At 46.4% G+C, this 20,587-nt stretch overlaps 1 protein-coding gene and 1 pseudogene across 2 annotated transcripts; both read right to left on the bottom strand.

Moving 5' to 3' along the window:
* Nucleotides 1-470: 470 nt before the first annotated feature.
* LOC148790568 (uncharacterized) lies at nt 471-13,956 on the bottom strand. The gene is made up of 3 exons (XM_088889475.1): nt 9,648-13,956; nt 9,160-9,572; nt 471-9,084 (listed from the first exon to the last, which is right to left on the bottom strand). Exons 1-3 carry the CDS (start codon nt 9,949-9,951, stop codon nt 8,533-8,535), a joined length of 1,269 nt encoding a protein of 422 aa, XP_088745601.1. The 5' UTR covers nt 9,952-13,956; the 3' UTR covers nt 471-8,532.
* Nucleotides 13,957-14,176: 220 nt separating this feature from the next.
* On the bottom strand, nt 14,177-19,150 carry LOC104586608 (protein REVERSION-TO-ETHYLENE SENSITIVITY1-like; annotated as a pseudogene). The gene is made up of 4 exons (XR_016077274.1): nt 18,910-19,150; nt 17,954-18,051; nt 15,044-15,480; nt 14,177-14,821 (listed from the first exon to the last, which is right to left on the bottom strand). The product of XR_016077274.1 is annotated as a protein REVERSION-TO-ETHYLENE SENSITIVITY1-like (transcript).
* Nucleotides 19,151-20,587: the final 1,437 nt, after the last annotated feature.

The following is a 20,587-nucleotide window of genomic DNA, read 5'->3' as shown; positions in this document are numbered from 1 at the left end:
GCATGAGAGGGACAATATGGGTAAAATGTATTAAAAAAATGACCTGAGTCATTTGTACTTTAGCTATAATTAGATTTCATTGTTAAGAGCCACCGAATTTAGCGGTGAAAGTGGTACGAAATCACTTCATCGTTAAGAGATCAGAGGCGTCGAACAGGGCCAAAGTCTATCATCATCAAAACTGACATATAGGAAATGCAATCACTTTTCCATCTGCGTGCAAATCAACGGTTTAGGTTGTGCTCGGTACTGTGCCCATTGCCCATTTAGATTAGTCTCAAAACATGCCACTGCAAATATGCATTTCTTTTAAGCCTTTGCACGTTCTGGAAACCAACTGAAATTGGTTCTGATATCACAGATTTTGAAACACATCAAAATCTCGTAGTGTTCTAAAACACTCCAACACTCAATAAACATTGTTTTGATATTTTGATAAAAAATATTTATATTTCAAGTTCCAATGCTTTGAAACACATCACACTAATATAGAACATTATCAAAAAAATTTGGTAAGTTCTAAAAATTTACCATTTCAAATACATCATAGTGGGCCCAGTAACTTGGAAGGTGCACCACATTTTTGTGGTCACAATACATACCACCCCAGCCAATCCATAATTGATTGAATAAAAATATATACGAATACAACAAAAAAAAAAGTCATAGAAAATTTGTGTAAAAAAGACTACATTTCCTTAATTTGACATTATGTCATTTTAATGTATGGCATATAAGGAAGCAACATACCAAGCCTTTTTTGGTTTTTCTTTTTTAACAAGTTAATTGTTTAACATCAACCGTCAGTCATAATTACACCTGTTCATTGACCAAATAGCCCATTGGGCTTGGACTTTTAAATGGGCCTGGCCCGATAATATTATAAATATAAAAAATATATTAATAATATCTTCTATCTTCAAGATAGAAGATAGAAGATAGAACTAGGTCTGGACTCAGGCTCAAGAATAGCCTTAATAATCAAACCAGGTTCAAACTCCGGTTTGGACATTTTTGCTAATAAGTGGTAGGGCCTGACCTGTGAATAGGTCTAGTCAGAATTTTTATTCAAGCTAACATCTTGAATTTTGACTATCAAAGTAGGATATAGGGCGGATTAAAACACCAAAACTCAGTTCAGAAAGAGTATAAATACAAATATGGAGAGTGTAAATGACATCATGAAGGTGAATGTTGATGGAACCATCTCCAACAGTGGTGTCATTAATGTGGGTGTTAGGGTGATGAGTGTTTTAAAACCCAGTTTGGAGTTATTCTGTTGAAAAAAAAACACCAAATGGGTTAGACGAGTCAATAAATAGATTGGAGATTCGACCCAAACTGGTAAAAATGTGATGGTAAAAATGTGATCAAGTCAGTGTTTTGATTGGCAGGGTCAATAATGAGTTGAAAACATTGAGGGTTAGACCAATCAGCCCAGTTCAGAATTTAATAGGTCCAAAATACAGGGGGAATGCATCCTAACTGTGAATTGATGCCAAATTCACGGGTAGGATGTGGTTTATAGGGGAGAGGGCTAGTTGTAAGGGGGGCTGGAATTCAGAATTCTGCATCGTGTGTATCCGTATTTCTCCGATTATTTATTTATTTAGTATTTGATGATAGGCACCATACTAATAACCCCTTATCTTCGAAGTCGATAGTTGCGGAAATCAAATCGGTGTTTACCGGAATTGATGAAGGGAAATTTGGCCCGACCTCGCAATCACCCGACACGTGGCAAAAGCAAGCAACTCGGGACAGCAGAGCGCCCAAAACGAGCACCGAAAGTAACGAAGTCCAAGCTCACTACTGAGCCCGAACTCCACCAGACCGGACTCTCTACTAGGAGCCCGAGCTCCCTACCAAGAGTTCGAGCTCCCTACTGGGAGTCCGAACTCCCTATTAAGAACCCGAGCTCCCTACTGAGAACCCGAGCTCCCTGCAAGGAGCACGAACTATCTTGGGTCCCAAGCCTCACAAAGCTGTGACCCGAGCTGGCCCATGGCAGCTCGGAACACTCCCCAAACCGAACTCAAGACATCTCGCTCACCACTCCAGCACTTCGCTTCTGAAACACCAGGCTGACCAAACGTACCTGACACCAAGGACGTCCGTATCCAAGGGCGGCGCACCTGACTGATTTGGGATCTGATGCCTGACAGCCGCACTTCAAACAGCCTCCTGCTACCGCCACCTGCCACCGTCGTTACTAGCCGCAGAGACGGCTCCAACAAAAGGAGCAGTGGCGGTTCTGTCCGGCCAGAGGAAATGACATCCGAACTGGCAGGAGCTCAGAAATAATCATGCCCGATCTGATAGAAGCCTGGAAGTGAGTGCGCGAGGTGGTTATAAAAGGCTCCTACCCCCCAAGAACGAGGTATGCTAACTTTTGCGCTATCTGGCTTATCTTGCCTTTGAAAGACTCTAACTTGAGCTTCGGAGCCCTTACGCCGGGTTCTCCCCGGAGCTTCTTCACTCCCTCCGTTTCAGGTCCCCTGCCACTCAGTTCAAAGGCAAGATCGTTGACAGCTAAGATCAGCCGGATTGTGCATCATCAATTGGCGCCGTCTGTGGGAAAGCTTCAAAAGGCCTCCCTCCAAACTTTCATACCCCTTTCTTCTTCTTTGAAAAACTCAACACTCATGGCCTCTTCCAGCAATGCCGGACGCGGCACAGAGACAAACACCACCGGGGAACAGCCTCAAGTTCCCGTGGTGTGTGTTGCGCAGTTCACCATCCCCCTCTCGGTGGACGGAATTCCCAATCTGAATACGCCACAAGCAGTGGCGCCTGTAAACCTTCATGCCGCAAACATCCCCTTTCCTCTCCCCATCGAGACTACCTTCGCTGAACCAACCACCGTTCCCCTGGCAGCTAGCCAAAACCGGTTGGACGACCTGATGCAGTGCATGCGGGCAATGCAAGCCCATATGCAACAGTTCCAACAACACCAGCTTCACCAGCACCAAGTGTTGCACAACCTCTCCCAGTATCACTATCAACAGCAGTTCCTCCAACTGCCACCGAACCAACCACTACTTCCACCTCGCCACCCTGCTCCGAAACCGGTCAAGGCCTCTCCGCAGGATGGGCGCCCCCACCAAGGAAAGGCCTCCAGGCCCCAGAACCCCCCAAACAGCCAGGCCTCGTCCCCAGGCCGGAGAGAGAGAAAAGTCATCCCCGCCTCGCAGCTCGCAGGCGGGTCGGGAACCTCGCCCGCGAGATCGGCACCTCGGGGCTCCAAACCGGAGTTCCCACTCACGGAAAACCGATTCAGCGCACTGGCAGCAGTGGACTACCAGCATTCCGGGCCCATCGAACTCGGCAACACGGAGGCCAGTAGCGCCAGCACAAGGCCCACTCAACAGCGAAGGCGCCGGCGAAGTCGACGAACCGCCACCCGTGTCCTGTCAGAACTCAGAGGCAAAGGCGAGACGAGCTCGGACGAGGTATGAGTTTCCCCACTTCTCTCAGTTCCTTCCCCCCTCGCGTCAGAACTCCTGGCAGTCCCCTTGCCCAGAGATTTCAAGCTCCCACCTCTAGACAAGTATGACGGGTCCTTCGACCCCAACAACCACGTTGACGCTTTCCAGTCCCAAATGCACCTCGCCAGAGCCAGCGAATCATGCATGTGCGTGGCTTTCACCACCACCCTTAGGAAAGTAGCCCGCACTTGGTACAGGAACCTGGCCCCCGGGTCGATAAAGTGCTGGGCTCAGTTCGTGCAAGTCTTCACTGCACACTTTGTCACCAGCAAACGGTGCAGCTCGCGGCAACAAAAAGAGGGGTGACGCACAAAGAGTTCAAATGGCACATGGTAGCTAACCAGCCCGCGACCGTGGCCGAATTTCTCAAGCTCGCAAACAAGTTCATGAGGACGAAGAGATTAACCAACAAACCGAGGGCGGAAATGAGAAAAGAAAGAGGGACGGCGAGCCCTCTAACTCAGTCGGCCGGAAACCTCGGCCCGGGACCCAAAACTGAACCAGTCATTCCGAACTCCCCTACCAGTTCGGACGGATTACACGTCACTGAACACAAGGCGGACCGAGATCTTAATGACGATCAAGGACGCCCCGTACGTGAAATGGCCACCTCGCCTAAAGGGAAATTCGAACTAAAGAAACAAGAATTTGTATTGTAGTTTCCATAGGGACCATGGTCACAGTACCGAGCAGTGCAATAACCTCCGAGACGAAATAGAGGAGCTCATCCGTCGCGGATACTTGAGAAACTTTGTACAACACAACAATAATAACAATAAAGCAGATCGGCCGGGCGAGCACGAAAAGGACGCCCCCGAATCTAGCAGCAGGCCTGCCGAACTGTTGCAGCGACAGCCTTCGGTAGAGAGGCCAATTCGGGGAACCATCCATGTAATTGTGGGAGGTTCGGTGGTAGCGGGGTGTACCTCGGCAGCAGCCCGGACTTCAGTTAGCGATGCGGTCCTCGAGCAGCAGAACCCTCCGAAAAGGCCAAAGACCGAAGAGCCAATCCTCTTCACGGAAGACGACGCGCGAGGAGTTCGCTACCCCCACGATGACGCGCTTGTCATTAAACTAAGGATCAGCGACTTCGAGGTCAGACGCGTACTCGTAGATTCGGGCAGCTCGGCGGACATCCTCTTCAAATCAGCGTTTGATCGGCTACAGCTGCCGAGGAGCGAACTAAAACCCGCAAACACTCCCCTGGTGGGCTTCAGCGGAGAGGAAGTCAGACCCCTCAGAAAAATAACGATACCCGTGGAAGTCGGCACGTGGTCTTTCGCGGTCAGACTCAACCACGACTTCCTGGTGGTCGCGACCCCCTCCCCATACAAAGCCATAATAGGGCGGCCAATCACGCATATCCTACGAGCGGTGGTCTCCACCTACTATTTGGCCATGAAGTTCCCTACGGACTTCGGTGTGGGGGTAGCGCGGGGCGACCAGCTCGAGTCCCGCAAGTGCTACGTTGCCGCCCTAAAGGGAAAGACCAAAGCAGCCGGCGACCTCGATTTGGAGCGGCCCGCAGAACAAGGCGAAGACCGAGCCTCGCCCACAGAGGAAACAGTCGCGATTCCAACCTCGCCTACGGACCCAGCTCGCACACTCCAGATCGATGCTTCCGTCAAAGAACCCCTACGGACCGAACTGGTAAGTTTTTTACTTCGAAATTTAGATATTTTTGCATGGTCCACGGGCGATATGCCCAGTATTGACCCTGGCCTTATAACTCACAAACTTAACACTGACCCTTTAGTCAGACCCGTTAGACAGAAGAAACGGAACTTAGCCCCAGAGCGCTGGAAGGCGGTCGACGAGGAAGTCAAGAAGCTCCTCGCAGCAAACTTCATAAGGGAAGCCCATTACCCGAGCTGGGTGGCCAATCCTGTGCTGGTGAAAAAGGCAAACGGCAAGTGGCGCATGTGCGTTGACTACACCGACCTGAACCGAGCTTGCCCGAAAGACTGCTTCCCCCTTCCCAGGATCGACCGCCTAGTGAACGCGACCTCGGGACATGAATTGCTAAGCTTCCTGGATGCCTACTCAGGCTACAACCGAATCCGGATGGACCAGTCTGACGAGGAAAAAACCAGCTTCATAACCGAGTTCGGTCTGTACTGTTACAAGGTCATGCCCTTCGGGTTAAAAAATGCCGGGGCGACCTTCCAAAGACTTGTAAATAGGCTGTTTCGGCCCCTGATTGGCACAAAGATAGAGTGTTATGTAGACGACATGGTCGTCAAGACACGGTTTTCACAAGAACTAATAAAAGACTTGGACTCTGTCTTCCAAATCTTGCGTCAGTTTAGCATGAAATTGAACCCCAACAAATGTGTCTTTGGCGTCACCTCGGGCAAATTCCTAGGCTACGTTGTCAATCGGCGCGGTATCGAGGCCAACCCGGACAAGATAAAAGCCATCCTAGATATGAGACCGCCTCGGAAAGTAAAAGAAGTTCAGTGGCTAAACGGCCGCATGGCCGCTCTAAGCTGCTTCATGTCCAAGTCGGCAGATCGCTACCTACCCTTCTTCAAAGCAATCAAAGGCAAAGGGTTCGAGTGGACCCAAGACTGCCAGCTCGCGTTTGATGAGCTAAAAGGTTACCTCGCCAGTGTGCCAACCTTAGCTCGGCCCGAGGAAGGCGAAGTCTTAGAACTGTACCTCTCGGCTAGCGACGAGGTGGTTAGTTCGGTACTAGTAAAGGAAGCAGACCGGGTCCAACGACCCATATATTATGTTAGTAAAATCTTGCAGGGAGCAGAGACAAGGTACCCGCAGATAGAAAAGCTAGCGTATGCACTGGTGATAGCAGCACGGAAACTCCGCCCGTACTTCCAGGCTCACACTGTCATCGTCCTGACCGACAAACCTCTGAGACAAGTTTTACACAAACCCGAGGTTTCCGGCCGACTGACGAAGTGGGCCATCGAACTCAGCGAGTACGATCTCCAGTACAAGCCAAGAACTGCCATTAAGGCCCAAGCCTTGGCAGATTTTATCGCAGAATGCACGTTTAGCCTCGAAGCCCCCAAGCCGATCGAGCCCGAGATCCCCAGTTCGGGCGAGCTCGGAGCTCCCAAGCCAAACAAGTCCGAACCCCGTGAAGTAGCAGCCAGTGTAGCATCCCTCCTGGTTAGACCAAGCGCGAACTGGGATGAGGAGCCCTGGATCCTTCACGTAGATGGCTCCTCGAACCAACAAGGCAGCGGGGCTGGAATAGTGCTATGCGGCCCGAGCGGAACAAAGCTGGAATACGCACTACGCTTTGAGTTCGCGGCATCCAACAACGAGACGGAGTACGAGGCACTGATATCCAGGCTAAACCTAGCGCACAAGGTTGGAGCAAAGCACATGGTTATCTGCAGTGATTCCCAGCTCGTGGTCAACCAAGTTACAGGCGAATACGAAGCGCGCGAGCTCACAATGATTGCATATTTGGCAAAAAGTAAAGGAGGCTCTGCTCAACTTCCAGTCACACTTTATCAAGCAAATCCCGAGGTCAAAAAATGCTGAGGCCGACGCCCTGTCCCGACCAGCTAGCACGAGCCACAACGCCAGGAGAACTGTGTACGTAGAGGACTTACCTCGGCCCAGCATTCTCGGTGGGGCAGAAGAGGTCGCTCACGTCACTGAAGCAGAACTGAGCTGGATCGACCCACTCGCGAGCTTCCTGCTAGACGGAACCCTCCCCGCGGACCGCAACGCAGCCAAGAGGGTGCAGCGCCAAACAGCCAAATACGTCATGATAGACGAACGGTTGTACCGGCGATCCTACACGCTCCCCTACCTGCGATGCTTGCGCCAGGTTGGTACTCCGCGACACTCATGAAGGCTTGTGCGGCGGACACCTAGGGGGCAGAGCCCTCGCCCAAAAAGCACTTCGACAAGGATACTACTGGCTAATGATGAAGACAGAGGCAATCGAGCTTGTCAGAAAATGCGACAAGTGTCAGAAACATGCCAACATCCACCATCAGCCCACTGCCGACCTCAAATACCTCACCAGCCCATGGCCCTTCGCCCAATGGGGCATCGACCTCCTGGGGCCATTCCCACCCGCGACAGGCGGGAGAAAATTCCTAGTGGTGGCAGTAGATTACTTCACAAAGTGGATAGAAGCTGAACCCCTAGCAATAGTTACAACCCGAAACATACAGAACTTCTTTTGGAAGAACATTGTATGTCGCTTCGGGCTACCTCGGGTACTGATCTCCGACAACGGCAAACAGTTCGAAGATATCAAGTTCCAAGAATGGTGCCAAAGTATGGGAATTAGTCAGAACTTCACGTCGGTCGCACACCCGCAGGCAAATGGCCAAATAGAAGTAATGAACAGAGCCATCCTCCGCGGACTGAAAGCACGACTAGACCGAGCTAAAGGGTTGTGGGCGGACGAGCTACCAAGTGTCTTGTGGGCTCACCGAACCACGGAAAAGACCGCCATAGGAGAGACCCCCTTTAACCTCACCTACGGCACCGAGGCGGTGATCCCAGCGGAAATCGAAGTACCTACGCTGCGACTAGAAGCATACGACGAACAGACAAACGAGGGCGAGTTACGCACCAACCTCGACCTACTGGACGAAGTGAGAGACCTCGCGCACATCCGAACTGTGGCCTACCAGCAAAAGGTAGCTCGGTATTATAATGCGCGAGTAAAGAAGAGGAACTTCCGCGTCGGCGACCTGGTTCTCCGTAAGGTCATGGTGCCCGAACCCGGCGTAGGGAAACTTGGACCAAACTAGGAAGGACCCTACAGAGTAAAGAAAGCACTCGGTGGGGGGGCATACGAGCTCGAAACCCTAGAAGGAAAACAAATACCCCGAGCATGGAACGTCGTCAACTTAAGAAGATACTACCTATAAACCACCAAGGCAAGTACCCCGAAGCCGAGGTAAAAAACGAACTAAAGGACCGAAATGGTCAGTTCGGCAAAAAACGTAGCTCGAAGACAGGACAACTAGCACTTAAACAAAAAAGCCATTCCATTTCAGATAAAGGTGTACATTCAAAAAAAAAAAGAGAGCAAAAGTCACTTCATCTTTTACAAGTCGGGGGCTACTTCATCATTATCAGAAGCCACTTCGACAACACCCGAAGGACCTGCCTCCCCCTCGGAGTCCGGTTCGGCATCCGCAGCATTGTCCATCTCTTGAGTAATGCGCGAAGTGGATATGGCGCTAGTATCGAGCTCAGGGTACGTATTCCAGATCATCCACCGGCTTAGTTTGAAACCCCTCCTATAGGAGTCCACCATCAGATCATCGAAATCCGGTGAAGCAATATAATCACTGACAGCTTTTTTCTTCGCGTCTTCGATGCCTTGAGAGAAGATCTGAGTCCTCTCCCTGATATCCTCTTGAAGATACTCGACCTGATGCTGCAGGTCCAGCTTCAATTCCGCCATATGCTTCACCACCACTCCCATGGCCTCAGCATCTCTCTGAGACCTCACCTGCCTAGACCGCGCGAGGCGAGCAGCCTCCTTGGCAGCACGAGCAGCCTCCTCGGCAGCTCGAGCAGCCTCCTCGGCAGCTCGCGCCTGCCTCGAGCACCTCTCCACCTGGTTCGCCAAGGCGTGAATAGAAGAGTTCACCTATCAAAGGGAAACAAGGGATCAAAAGAACGAATAGAAGAATTAAGGCCGAAGAACTCTAAAGGGAGCACTTACCACCATGGCATGAGTAACAGCACGGCAGGCCACTTGGTGCAGAGGGAGCTCGGTCCACGCCGCGACTTCCTCGGGAAACATGGCCTCCTTACTCCGTTGAAGAGCGTGAATAGGCGACAGCACACTCCTGAAGTCCCCCGGGGCCTCCGAGCCCAACGGCCCAGCTCGCGTATGGGCAGACTCGGAGTAAGCAGGAGCTCCTGTGTGAGTGGTTTCGGCATAAGGAGCCCCCGCCGGCTCTTGCATAGGAGGGACCATCTCGGGCTCCATAGGCTGATCCTCCGCCGGGTAGTCCGGCACCTCGGGCTCCGCATCCTGGGGTGGTTCGACGCGAGCTTGCTTAGCCACCCGTTTTCTCCTCTTCATGCCCTGAAACAAGTGCCCACCTCGGGTCCCTCGAGAGTCCATCGTACCTACGAAAAGGAGATTCGGCATCAGTAAAACAAGTAAAAGAAGAGCAAGACAGGATCGCTAGGGGAAGAACCTACCCGAACTCAGGCCAGCAGCAATAAGCTTGGCCTCCGTCAGATACCGTTGACACTCCAGCCCAAGCCGCGCCCATTGCCGGAGGCCCTTCGCCGTCTCCTTATCAAGTGTGACGCCGGAGTCGGGAGCGACCATCCCCCAGCCGGTCTGAAACGGCCACCCCAGCGCACTTCGCACCCCGAAATAGTCCCGCTTCCACGCCGGAACCTTATTAGGGAGTCTGTGTAAGAGCTTGAAGCTTGGGCGAGGAGACAGGTAGTATGCCCGCCTACGCCCAGGAAGGGGACCCGCTTGCTTTTTCAGCATTAAAATAGAGGAGAAAATCTCCAGATCCAAAGGAAAGTTCTCGTCACAGAATAAGGAGATCGTCCCCACTAAATTCCTAATGGAGTTCGGGTGAAGCTGGCTGACCGTCACACCGAAGTGGTTTAGAACCTCGACGAGAAGAGGATGAAAAGGCAGTCGCAGCCCCGCAGCAAGCTGCTCCCGGAAAATCACGATCTCATCAGGACCGTTCCCAAGGGAAGCTACCCGTAGGGATGAAGTAGGCGTGCTCCCCGGGCAAGTTGTAGTAGTCTATGAGGGATTGAAGTCCCTCAGGCGTCATAGTCGAAGGGCCGAACTGATCTAAAGCCCGGCCACGACGGGAGGTGGACGCCGACCTATCCGAGGCACCTCGGCCTGCAGGTTCAACCCCTTCCTCAGGACCGACATCGGGCTCACTTGAACTACCGGGGGACGCAAATTGGTTCGTAGAACCTGCATGAAACCCGCTTGAACTGTCTGAACCCTCCGAACTAGACATCAGGGAATGGAACGGGATTCCAAGAGCACTCACCCGGGAAGAAGACTGAAGTGGACCACGAAAGCTTGAACAAGCAAAGAACCTGGGACGCGAACTGAAGAGCCTGGACGCGAACTGAAACTTAGGCGCGAGCGCAAGAGGTACAGTAACGAGGACGGCCCCCCCCCCCCCCCCCCCCCCCCCCGCGCTATTTATATCCACAGCAGCCGGAAAGCGACACCCCAGATCGAAGCCAATCCAACGGTCCACAGCCGCGCTAAACCGCACGCCTTCCGAAGCCAACCAGCGCACGTCTTTCCGAAACTGACGAGGCGTCGCACACGTCCTGTCAGAGGACGGGCGTCAGCACGCATCTTCTCGAAACTGATAGGGTGTCGGCGCACGTCTCCTCACAATAAAAGCATTTGCAGCACGACTCCCGAACGGCTACCATCACGTCTCTCAAACGCGCGCCCTTTTTTGAAAATCAAATTAAAGCAAGCGCCCTCAGTACGGACCAAAACCCTCCTGCTACCTTACGAACTCCCCGCGCCAAGACAGGACCCTTGTCGCCGGGAGTGGGGGGCAATTGATGAAGGGAAATTTGGCCCGACCTCGCAATCACCCGACACGTGGCAAAAGCAAGCAACTCGGGATAGTAGAGCGCCCAAAACGAGCACCGAAAGTAACGAAGTCCAAGCTCACTACTGAGCCCGAACTCCACCAGACCGGACTCTCTACTAGGAGCCCGAGCTCCCTACCAAGAGTCTGAGCTCCCTACTGGGAGTCCGAGCTCCGTATTAAGAACCCGAGCTCCCTACTGAGAACCCGAGCTCCCTGCAAGGAGCACAAACTATCTCGGGTCCTAAGCCTCACAAAGCTGTGACCCGAGCTGGCCCATGGCAGCTCGGAACACTCCCCAAACCGAACTCAAGACATGTCACTCGCCACTCCAGCACTTCGCTTCCGAAACACCAGGCTGACCAAACGTACCTGACACCAAGGACGTTCGTATCCAAGGGCGGCGCACCTGACTGATTTGGGATCTGACGCCTGACAACCGCACTTCAAACGGCCTCCTGCTACCGCCACCTGCCACCGTCGTTACTAGCCGCAGAGACGGCTCCAACAAAAGGAGCAGTGGCGGTTTTGTCCGGCCAAAGGAAATGACATCCGAACTGGCAGGAGCTCAGAAATAATCATGCCCGATCTGACAGAAGCTTGGAAGTGAGTGCGCGAGGTGGTTATAAAAGGCTCCTACCCCCAAGAACGAGGTATGCTAACTTTTGCGCTATCTGGCTTATCTTGCCTTTGAAAGACTCTAACTTGAGTTTCGGAGCCCTTACGCCGGGTTCTCCCCAGAGCTTCTTCACTCCCTCCATTTCAGGTCCCCTGCCACTCAGTTCAGAGGCAAGATCGTTGACAGCTAAGATCGGCCGGATTGTGCATCATCAGGAATAAACCAACTAATATACCAACAATTGAGTCACCCTTAAATCGGCTGGGGGTGGTGTACACTGAATGAATACATAATAGCTGTGTGACACATACCCCAGTTAATGTGTCTTTCATTCAAACATTTTTCTTCAAGTAACGCCAGCCCAAAGGCTCGTGCCAGATTGGTGGGTTCAAATTTTTCCACGCCAACCCGGATCTCCAGTTTCAACCCTGCTACAAAGCAACCTACTAGATAATCCTCGTTAAGCCTTCTCACCCTGGCCGATAATAGCTGGAACTCCTCTTGATACTCCTGGACTGACCCTGTTTGAGTGACCTTCGGCAATCTTCCTGCATGGTTAGTAGCTTGTAATCCATTAAATCGGGTGTCAAGAGCTGTAACATACTGATCCCAGGTGGGTTCGGGCTAGTAGTCGAGGAACCACCGGTACCACTCCACCGCCTTGCCTTCGAACCCCAAGCTCAATATTGCAACCCACTGATCTTCTGGGATCTCGTTCAGGTGGAGGTACTGACGTATGAGTAGCAACCATCCGTCCAAATTGGATCCTTGGAACTTAGGCATGTCGAGTTTAAGCCGCCGCTGATAGCTGGATTGGCTGGACCCCTCGGTGCCCCTTGTCTGGTTGCTCGTGGAAGCATCGTGTCGGCTGTTCTCTGGCATCCCGTTTCCCTGGTGCTGGGCAGGAGGGTTCAGTCGTTCCAGGATTTAAGCTAACAGAGCATCCGTCCGATCGTGCCGCTTCTCCAAGCTATTGAGTCTTTCTTCAAGCTCACTCATCCTGGGTTCCAGAGGACCTCTTAGCTCTGATACCAAGATGTTGACGACCTCTTCTAGTTGCCGAGAAGAGAGGCATACGTTTCCCCGAGCTATAGTGTAGAACACCGCTCACAGGGAACGACGACAGTCTCGGAAGAGAAAGCCGTGGAAAGGAGAAATTCTAGGTGAAAATGTCGATGATCTTCATTAGTAGTCTCATGTAAATTTATAGTAGTTCGGACAAGGCCGTTATAATTTATGATGGAAAAGAAAAACAGAGCAGAAAATCCTCTGCCAAGAGCTGTAGGGCTGATCCTGGTGGTGCGCGATTGAGGGCGTCTAACCATCTAATGGCCCGTAGTCAGTTAGTTAGGACCCGAATATTTTGGTGACATGTCATCAGGTGACCACTCGATGTGTATCACTGACCAAAACTGAATGCATTCTTGGTGTATTTTCCAGCAAGTGATAACTGATAATATAATGAGAGTGCAGCTTGACATGACAAGAAAGACTTAACCCTAGACGATTTATTATCTATTATCTAATGCAACATATGGACCCATAGGGAGTGGATAGGTGGGGCAGGTCGCCTGTAATATTGTAAACCATTCCTTCAACAAGGTCATGTTTTTTCTCTGGCAGCTTTCACTTATCCTTTCCTTAGATGACTTCGCCTTTCTTCCCCCAAAAAACCCTTCTATAATTAATTGATTCAAACTTGAAACGTAATGAATGGTAAGCTCTATTTAGATGTTGGAATGCATCAAGCCAATCCCTTCGGCCGGGAGCTGGTCAAGTCTGCAGGAAGTTGCCAATGGCAATAGGCTGTTCAGGCCTACTAACTAAGGCATCATTTGTGTAGCTTAAAGCTAACTCGTTGGGATTCAATCCCAACTCATTCACTCCTGTAGTGTAGCTTAAAGCTAACTAGCGCTACAAGCATACAGATATGAAACAGCAATAAGAATACCCAAATTTATGTGGTGTTAATACTGTTTTATCTAACCAACTGGCACCAATTGATAGGTGGCTCAGTTGGTATGCTTGTTCCAGCAGAGACTTGGGATTCAATCCAAAGATTTTAAACCCAGACGGATATGGAACCATTCTGGGACCAGTTCTCGGGTTGAACAACCCGACCATCTGATTTGAACAGACAGCTCGTTCTGATCTAAAAAAATAAAAAACAGCAAAAAATCATTACCCAAATCGACAATTCAACAATTCCATTGAACCACCCAGGTCAGCGGGTCGCTGATCAAATCAACGGTTTTTGAAAAAAAACAGACCCAGTTACCTGACCAGTCCCTGAGTTTTCGGTCCGGTTTTCTAAACCATGATTGAATCCCACCGTGGCGCTGTCACCACTCAAAAGTTGATACTGTTTATCTACAATCCAAGAAATGCCCTGAGTAGACCATTAAAAGTTTCTCGGTTGGGGTTCATCTTCATCTTTCTTTCTTTCTTTTTTTTTTTTTTTTTTTATACTCTTACCGTTTTCTTAGCTAAAGAAAGGTGTAGTAGAATGCTCAAAATAAGTTCGTCTCCACTCATTTATCCCTTCTCTAATCTTACAATGCACAAATTCATTTGGTTCTACTTGGTTCTTCCAAGTTCCAACCTATGTTTCAATTTCCAGGTAGAATAGCTTTCTATCTGCTTGCCCATCCTCAACATTTGCAGCATGAATGCCAAATCGATCTATCATATCCATTTTGATTTTAAGGTAAACCTCCGTCAATGACTACTGATTCATCATTCTATCAGACACCTCACACAATAGGTGCCACAGAGATACCATCCAAGGAGGAGGAGAGAAAAGGATGCCAAGCCAATCAAGAATGGCCACCCAGCCATCAGAATTCCCATGCAAAGCACCACAGTGAAAGGGAAGAATGACCTCGCAATTGACATCCAATTGACCCACCGCCCCTTTAATAGAATCAGAGCAGCTACATTAACCATGTTCCACCCCAAGGATCCACCATAACCAAGTCTGTTTAGACAGTTAGCTACAAAAGAGTAGCAGTTGCAAGTGAATATATTATAGGATTTATGCTCAAAGTGATTCATGCTTGAGCGGAGGGCATCATCCCATGTAATTGCAGTCCCATGTTCCATGTGTCTGTAGCCATGCTTGCATGAATAGCTAAGTTTGGAGGAAAGCAGCACTGTCCAAAATTTTCAGATAAAGGCCAAATTGTCAATCAATGATCCAAATCACAGTTGTAATATGTCAAGTATACTTTTATCCCTTTAATTATAAGTTCATAACAAAAATCAAGTTAGGCATTATTTAAACCAAATGGCTTCAAAAATGACAAGAGTAAGGGAAAGAAAATCTCAAGAATTATGAGAAAACAGAATTGCATGCTGCTGCATTCATGGTGTACCTGTTCCCTGTCAAGTTGAAGATATCTGGCTGTGGCACCATATGCAAAATTATCTACATTCACAAAATTACACCCTGCAAAATCCAATATAGTCCCATCCTCCCGGCATATACCAACATGTCCAATAAAAGGTGCAAGCCATGAGACCACAGGGAGTGGTGTCCAAACTATACAGAATGAAAATTTTGACTTCTTCGGATCAACTTCATCAAGCGGCCACAACTCGTGGTGCAATATTCTGCCAGAGATACCATCTTCAATGTTGGTTCCGTTTAGTTCCATTACAGAAATTCTAGGGGACATCCAGCTTTATACAAACTTTGGTGGACGCCACAGGGAGTGGCGTCCAAACTAAATCTCCAAAGTGAAATATAAAGTGGACCTATCCCAGATATATCATAAGATGGTAATCTTTTCTTTACCCAAGAAGAGTTGTCCTGCATATGAGAAGAAACTAATTATTAGCAATCACAGAAAGAAGGGGGTGGAGAATTAGGGAAGGGGGAAGATACAAACAATGGAAAAACATTGAACAGGAGCATTCTGATGGTCTTATATATTACATGGGTATAGGAATAAATATAGGTTTTGCTATTTGGTAGAGGTACAAAGACATGCTTAAATAAAAAATTTCAGGGAAAATGAATACATATATAGGCAAATATGGCAACTGCATTACAGATCATCTAATTACAATTATTCTAAAACATGCCACATGTCCTATCGTGTTCCATGACTTCTGTCACATTATGACAACAAGGTCCAATTGGGATATTTGAATGAACCATCTGGCAGGCAGCTAAGAATACCACACCATAGTGAAAGGCCATTACCAATGTTGGTCCCAGCTATATGAGGTCATGGAAGGGGTAAACAGGAAAATGGTCCAAATCTATTGGCATTTTTTTTCACAACCACTCAGACCCGAACCTGCATTGTTTTTGAGATGGATAATCATTTAGATACAGAAGAGTTGATCAATGTAAAATTTATTTCCATTAGAGAAATGCTAAGGATGCTTTTTTTTTTTCTCTTGTGAGCTATACTCTTTCACAAATGCATCTTACATCATGTCTAGAATATTGTGTGTGGGATACATTCAAGATATGTGGTATACAATGCACTTTCAAGCTATGCGATAAGAGAATAAGAAACATCAGTTTCCCTGTTCTGGGGAAAGGAATCCTATAAAAAGCTAAGTAGAGTGGAGACTCAAATTAAAAATTCTCTTATACTGCAATGTGTAGCAGAGCAAATACCTAACTCCTAAACATGCATCTAATAGAGTGGAAACTCATGTTTTTACAACACAATGATGGGGCGTGTGGGTCACCTTATCTTCATAGTTAGCACTTCATATACTATTGTTTTAAGAAGCATAAAGGGCTTATGCAGTTATAACTTGATGCTTGCCTTGAGATGAGGCCCAAAGGAAACACCACAAGGCTCATGCATGAAAGAATGAGGCACATCCATCACACCTAGAGATGCCTCATGCATGTGTACATGCATGTATGTATATGTTCATGTACTATGTATACCTATGTATTTGCATTCATATCTTTGTTTCAACATATTTAAAGAGATATTAGTTTGCATTTCAAGCTTTTTAATATTATTAAATAATGCCTTGTAAGAATGCAATGACTTCCCCTACAGCTCCCAATATTCTTATAGTTCTTGTTTATGTGATAATCTATTCAATTAACTAACGTTCCTACACAAGAATATGCTCCTCTTGTACATAATTTCTATATTTTTCTCATTTTAGTTTTATGTTTTTCTCAACAAAGTAGTGACTCATGAAGCATAAGCTTTAACCTCAAGTCTTACACCTCAGTCCTCCCAAATACATATAAAAAGAACTGATAATTCACTTTACTAAAGTTTCACTTCAGCAACTCCACAAGGCTAAGACAGTTGCTTACTTTTTAACATGTACTATGCGAATCCCATCCAGGACAGTTTTCATGTCCTAAAATTGGAGCTAATAACTATAGAGAATGACCTAGGAGTAGCTCCAATAGGTGATAAAATGAGAGAATGTAGAGTAAGATGCTTTGGTATTATGCATAGATGACCATCAACAACATCCACAAGAAGTGATTGTTTGCAAGTTGAAGGAGCTAGAAGGGCCAGGGGTAGACCAAAAAAGACATGGGTAGTAGTAAGAAATGATTTTTAAGTGCCAATACTTTAACAATGGATACGGCATTAAACAGAACCAAACGGAGAAGCAGAATCATGTAGCCGACCCCATGTAATTGGGAAAAGGATTGAATGATGATGATAAACTATAAACGTAGTAATGATGTATGATAGGCCCACATTAAATAATCAAAATATTTACCAATTTATCACTATTCGGAATATTCAGATGTGGTACTTAATCCAGTTGCACCATTTGATAATGGATAGAAGAACAATTCTATAGACACCACAGAATCTAAGAAAAATTTGATCCATTCCAAAGATAATAATAGCATCCAATGATCCAATACACGGGGTATACAAAATGTATCTAAATTTATCAACAAGGAAAAATTCACAAGGAGGCATGCCAATGAACCCGTCCTTCAATTAGAAAGGGACGCATTTCTAAAAGATACCTGGTAAACTGAATCCATCACACATGACAAAAAGAAACTATATTTAACAACCGAGTACTCCAAGCATGACATTCCATAATATGACGTAAATGGGTCCCGGTAAGCCAATTGGAAAATAATGATAACAGAGATTGAGAAATACATATTATACATGGATGATGGCAATCGACTTTACAAGGTAAAAGATCACAGACTAAATATGGTAGGAACAATCCCTACTAAAGCCATGAGCAACTCAAAAAAAGCTATAAACAACGAGGAAAGAGCATAAGGAATTGTTAAATAAAATCTTCTGCTTCACCTTCAGACAGGGTAGGTCCTGCAGCCAACAATAATATATGTATACAAAATTCAAAGGCTTCAATTAGTATTCTGGTGTCTGCTCACTTGAAGAACCTCCTGTAGGCAACCAAAGTTTCTCTCAGGCATCCAAAATGCAAGTCAGGCTTGCTAAAAAAAGAGTTAGTGTACTCTTCTCTCTGGGTAACAATTTCAGAAGCTAACTAAATTTTGAGAACTATGCCCTATCATTCCCACCGAGAACCTTTTTTTTAGTTGAACACAAGTAATTCTCAACTTCTCATAGCCCATTAGCAAATGACAAGACTCCAATATCCACGTTTAACCCTCTTCCGGATCTAGTAAGCACTTAAATGAGCACTTGATAAATATTTTGACAAATGTCAAAAGTGAGTATTAATCTTTTTCAATGGGGGTATTTTAAGGGACAAATGTAAAAAGTGGGTATTAATCCGAACTGCCTCTTATATTATCAAATAGAACCAGTAACATCCGAATGTTCGAATTGTCAATGTTAAATGTCATTGTATTATTGAAGGAAAAAAATAAGTCTTTGATCCCGAATCCCATTAATCCACGACCTAATTTAGCTAAATGCCCTAGTTGTGGAGTTCCAGTTGTTCCGGCAATTATCAGATATTTCCCATCATGACATGAATATCGTTAGGTAATGATCCATCCAAACATGATATCTTACTAAAATAAGCTTGAATTTCTTCCTGGGTAACCAGAAACGAAACTCATTACGAATTGTCCCATAACTGAACACCCACTTCCTATTACCTCCGAACATGCTAGAAAGGAGAAGATCATCAAAAACGAAATCAAACCCGCGTTAACATTAAGTTCAACTTGAGAAATGAAGACCCAAAATGGATCCAAGACAAACCCATACTTTAACAATCTCAAACCCGTTTGCTTTTAAATACAAAGCCGGAGAAGGATACAGACACTGACCTTCAAAAGATGAATCCTGTGAGAGGTGGTTTGGCGTTTAGAGTCTGCAAAGCAGAAGATCCCGAGGTGCTTGACTTCATTTTGAGAGGGAAGCAACGGACAGCAATTAATAGCAGCAGCGGCTCGATTTGTTTGCATGAATCTGGAAACTTCTTAATTGATTTGTTTTATCTCTTTTTTTTCCTTTTCTCTGTTAGTTGGAAGAAAGCTCTAGACTCCAGAGCTCCTGTTAGGTTCATGAACCTGTGACCTCTCATTTTTATAGTTGACAGTTATTTTATTTTGCTCGATTAATAGTGATGGACGAAGCTCTAGAAATGGGCCCACAGGAACCACGAGCGTCGGGATCTGGAGGTTTCTATAATCTGTAAAGAACCCTCCATTGATCATTTTAGGTTCACCCGGTTCCACTAAGATACCACGGTCGGGTCTGTCAGTCGACAGGAGTTGAGTTAACAGGTGAGTTGACTCTGCGACGTGCCTCTAGATTCCATTCCGAGACCCGTGTGGGGAGATGTCAGTCGTGGACCGGATTAAGTGGTAAATTCGCGAGAAATTTTCACTTTTACCCTGAAGGCCTGAATTATGGGGTAGTGTCACTGCAGTATTTAAATTTTAAAAAAATATCAAGTAGGTCGTTGTTGTTAATTGATCATCAATTATCTGTTGATAATGTCAAAATTACCTTTCAAAAGAATGCACTATTCATTGTCTTCTAACTTGAGATTGAACCGATTATCTTCAAAGAGAAAAAAAAACATGAAATATGATGAAGGGAAACAACAATTGAAAGCAAATAAATAATTAGACAAAATGTGTTTTGGATCTAAAGGTAGAAGACAATGAATTCATTAGTCTAAAATCTCAAACACCTCAACCGGTTCACTTCCAAGGTAGAAGGCAATGAACATTGTCTTCTTTTGAAGGGTTGTTTTGACATTTTCAATAGATAAATGACGATTGGTTAATAGCAAGGACCAACTTGACACTTTTTGAAAGTTTAGGCACTGTAGTAACATGTTTGAAAGTTTGGATACTAAATTAACACTACCCCAAAGTTCAAGGTACTAAAGTGGAATTTTCCCTAAATTTACATTCATGCAACATTATTGGTTTTTTATTAGGAAATTCTAAAAAATATATATTGATAAAATAAATATAAATTTTATATAATTATAAATAAGTTATTTAACATAAGGATTCATATAAAGTGTGGGGTATTGGGATAGAATTAGAAACTTTCGAAAAATGATTAAATAATTAAAATGCATATGTAATACCTTAATTTAAAAAAAAAATCAACATAGTTTATGTTAATATCCATTAAGATATAAATTTTAATAATCAATTTTAACATTTATTGATAAACAACTACTAAGAAGGGAAAATTTACTTAAGAATCAAAACAAACATGATTATGACAGGTAATTAGAATATACCATAGTGGTGGACTTATGAACATTACAAACTAATGACTGAATACATTTAGAGCATCGATCAATATAGGCCAATGTGGGCCCTATCAACCCATTACAAAAGAAAAGGAACAAAACTTTGGGTTTCTATGCGCTTGATTTACAGATGGACCGATATAGCCCGATGCTTTGCGAAATTGTACTTTTGGTTGGGGGTAGGGGTGCCCACGGTTCAGTCTGTGGGCATTTTTTTGTAACTGAAT

Source organism: Nelumbo nucifera, chromosome 6 (genome assembly GCF_055504915.1).
Source record: "Nelumbo nucifera cultivar China Antique chromosome 6, China Antique-T2T, whole genome shotgun sequence".
NCBI lineage: Eukaryota > Viridiplantae > Streptophyta > Magnoliopsida > Proteales > Nelumbonaceae > Nelumbo > Nelumbo nucifera.
The sequence above is the reverse complement of the archived record's forward strand: the minus strand, read 5'-3'. Positions and strand labels throughout refer to the sequence as shown.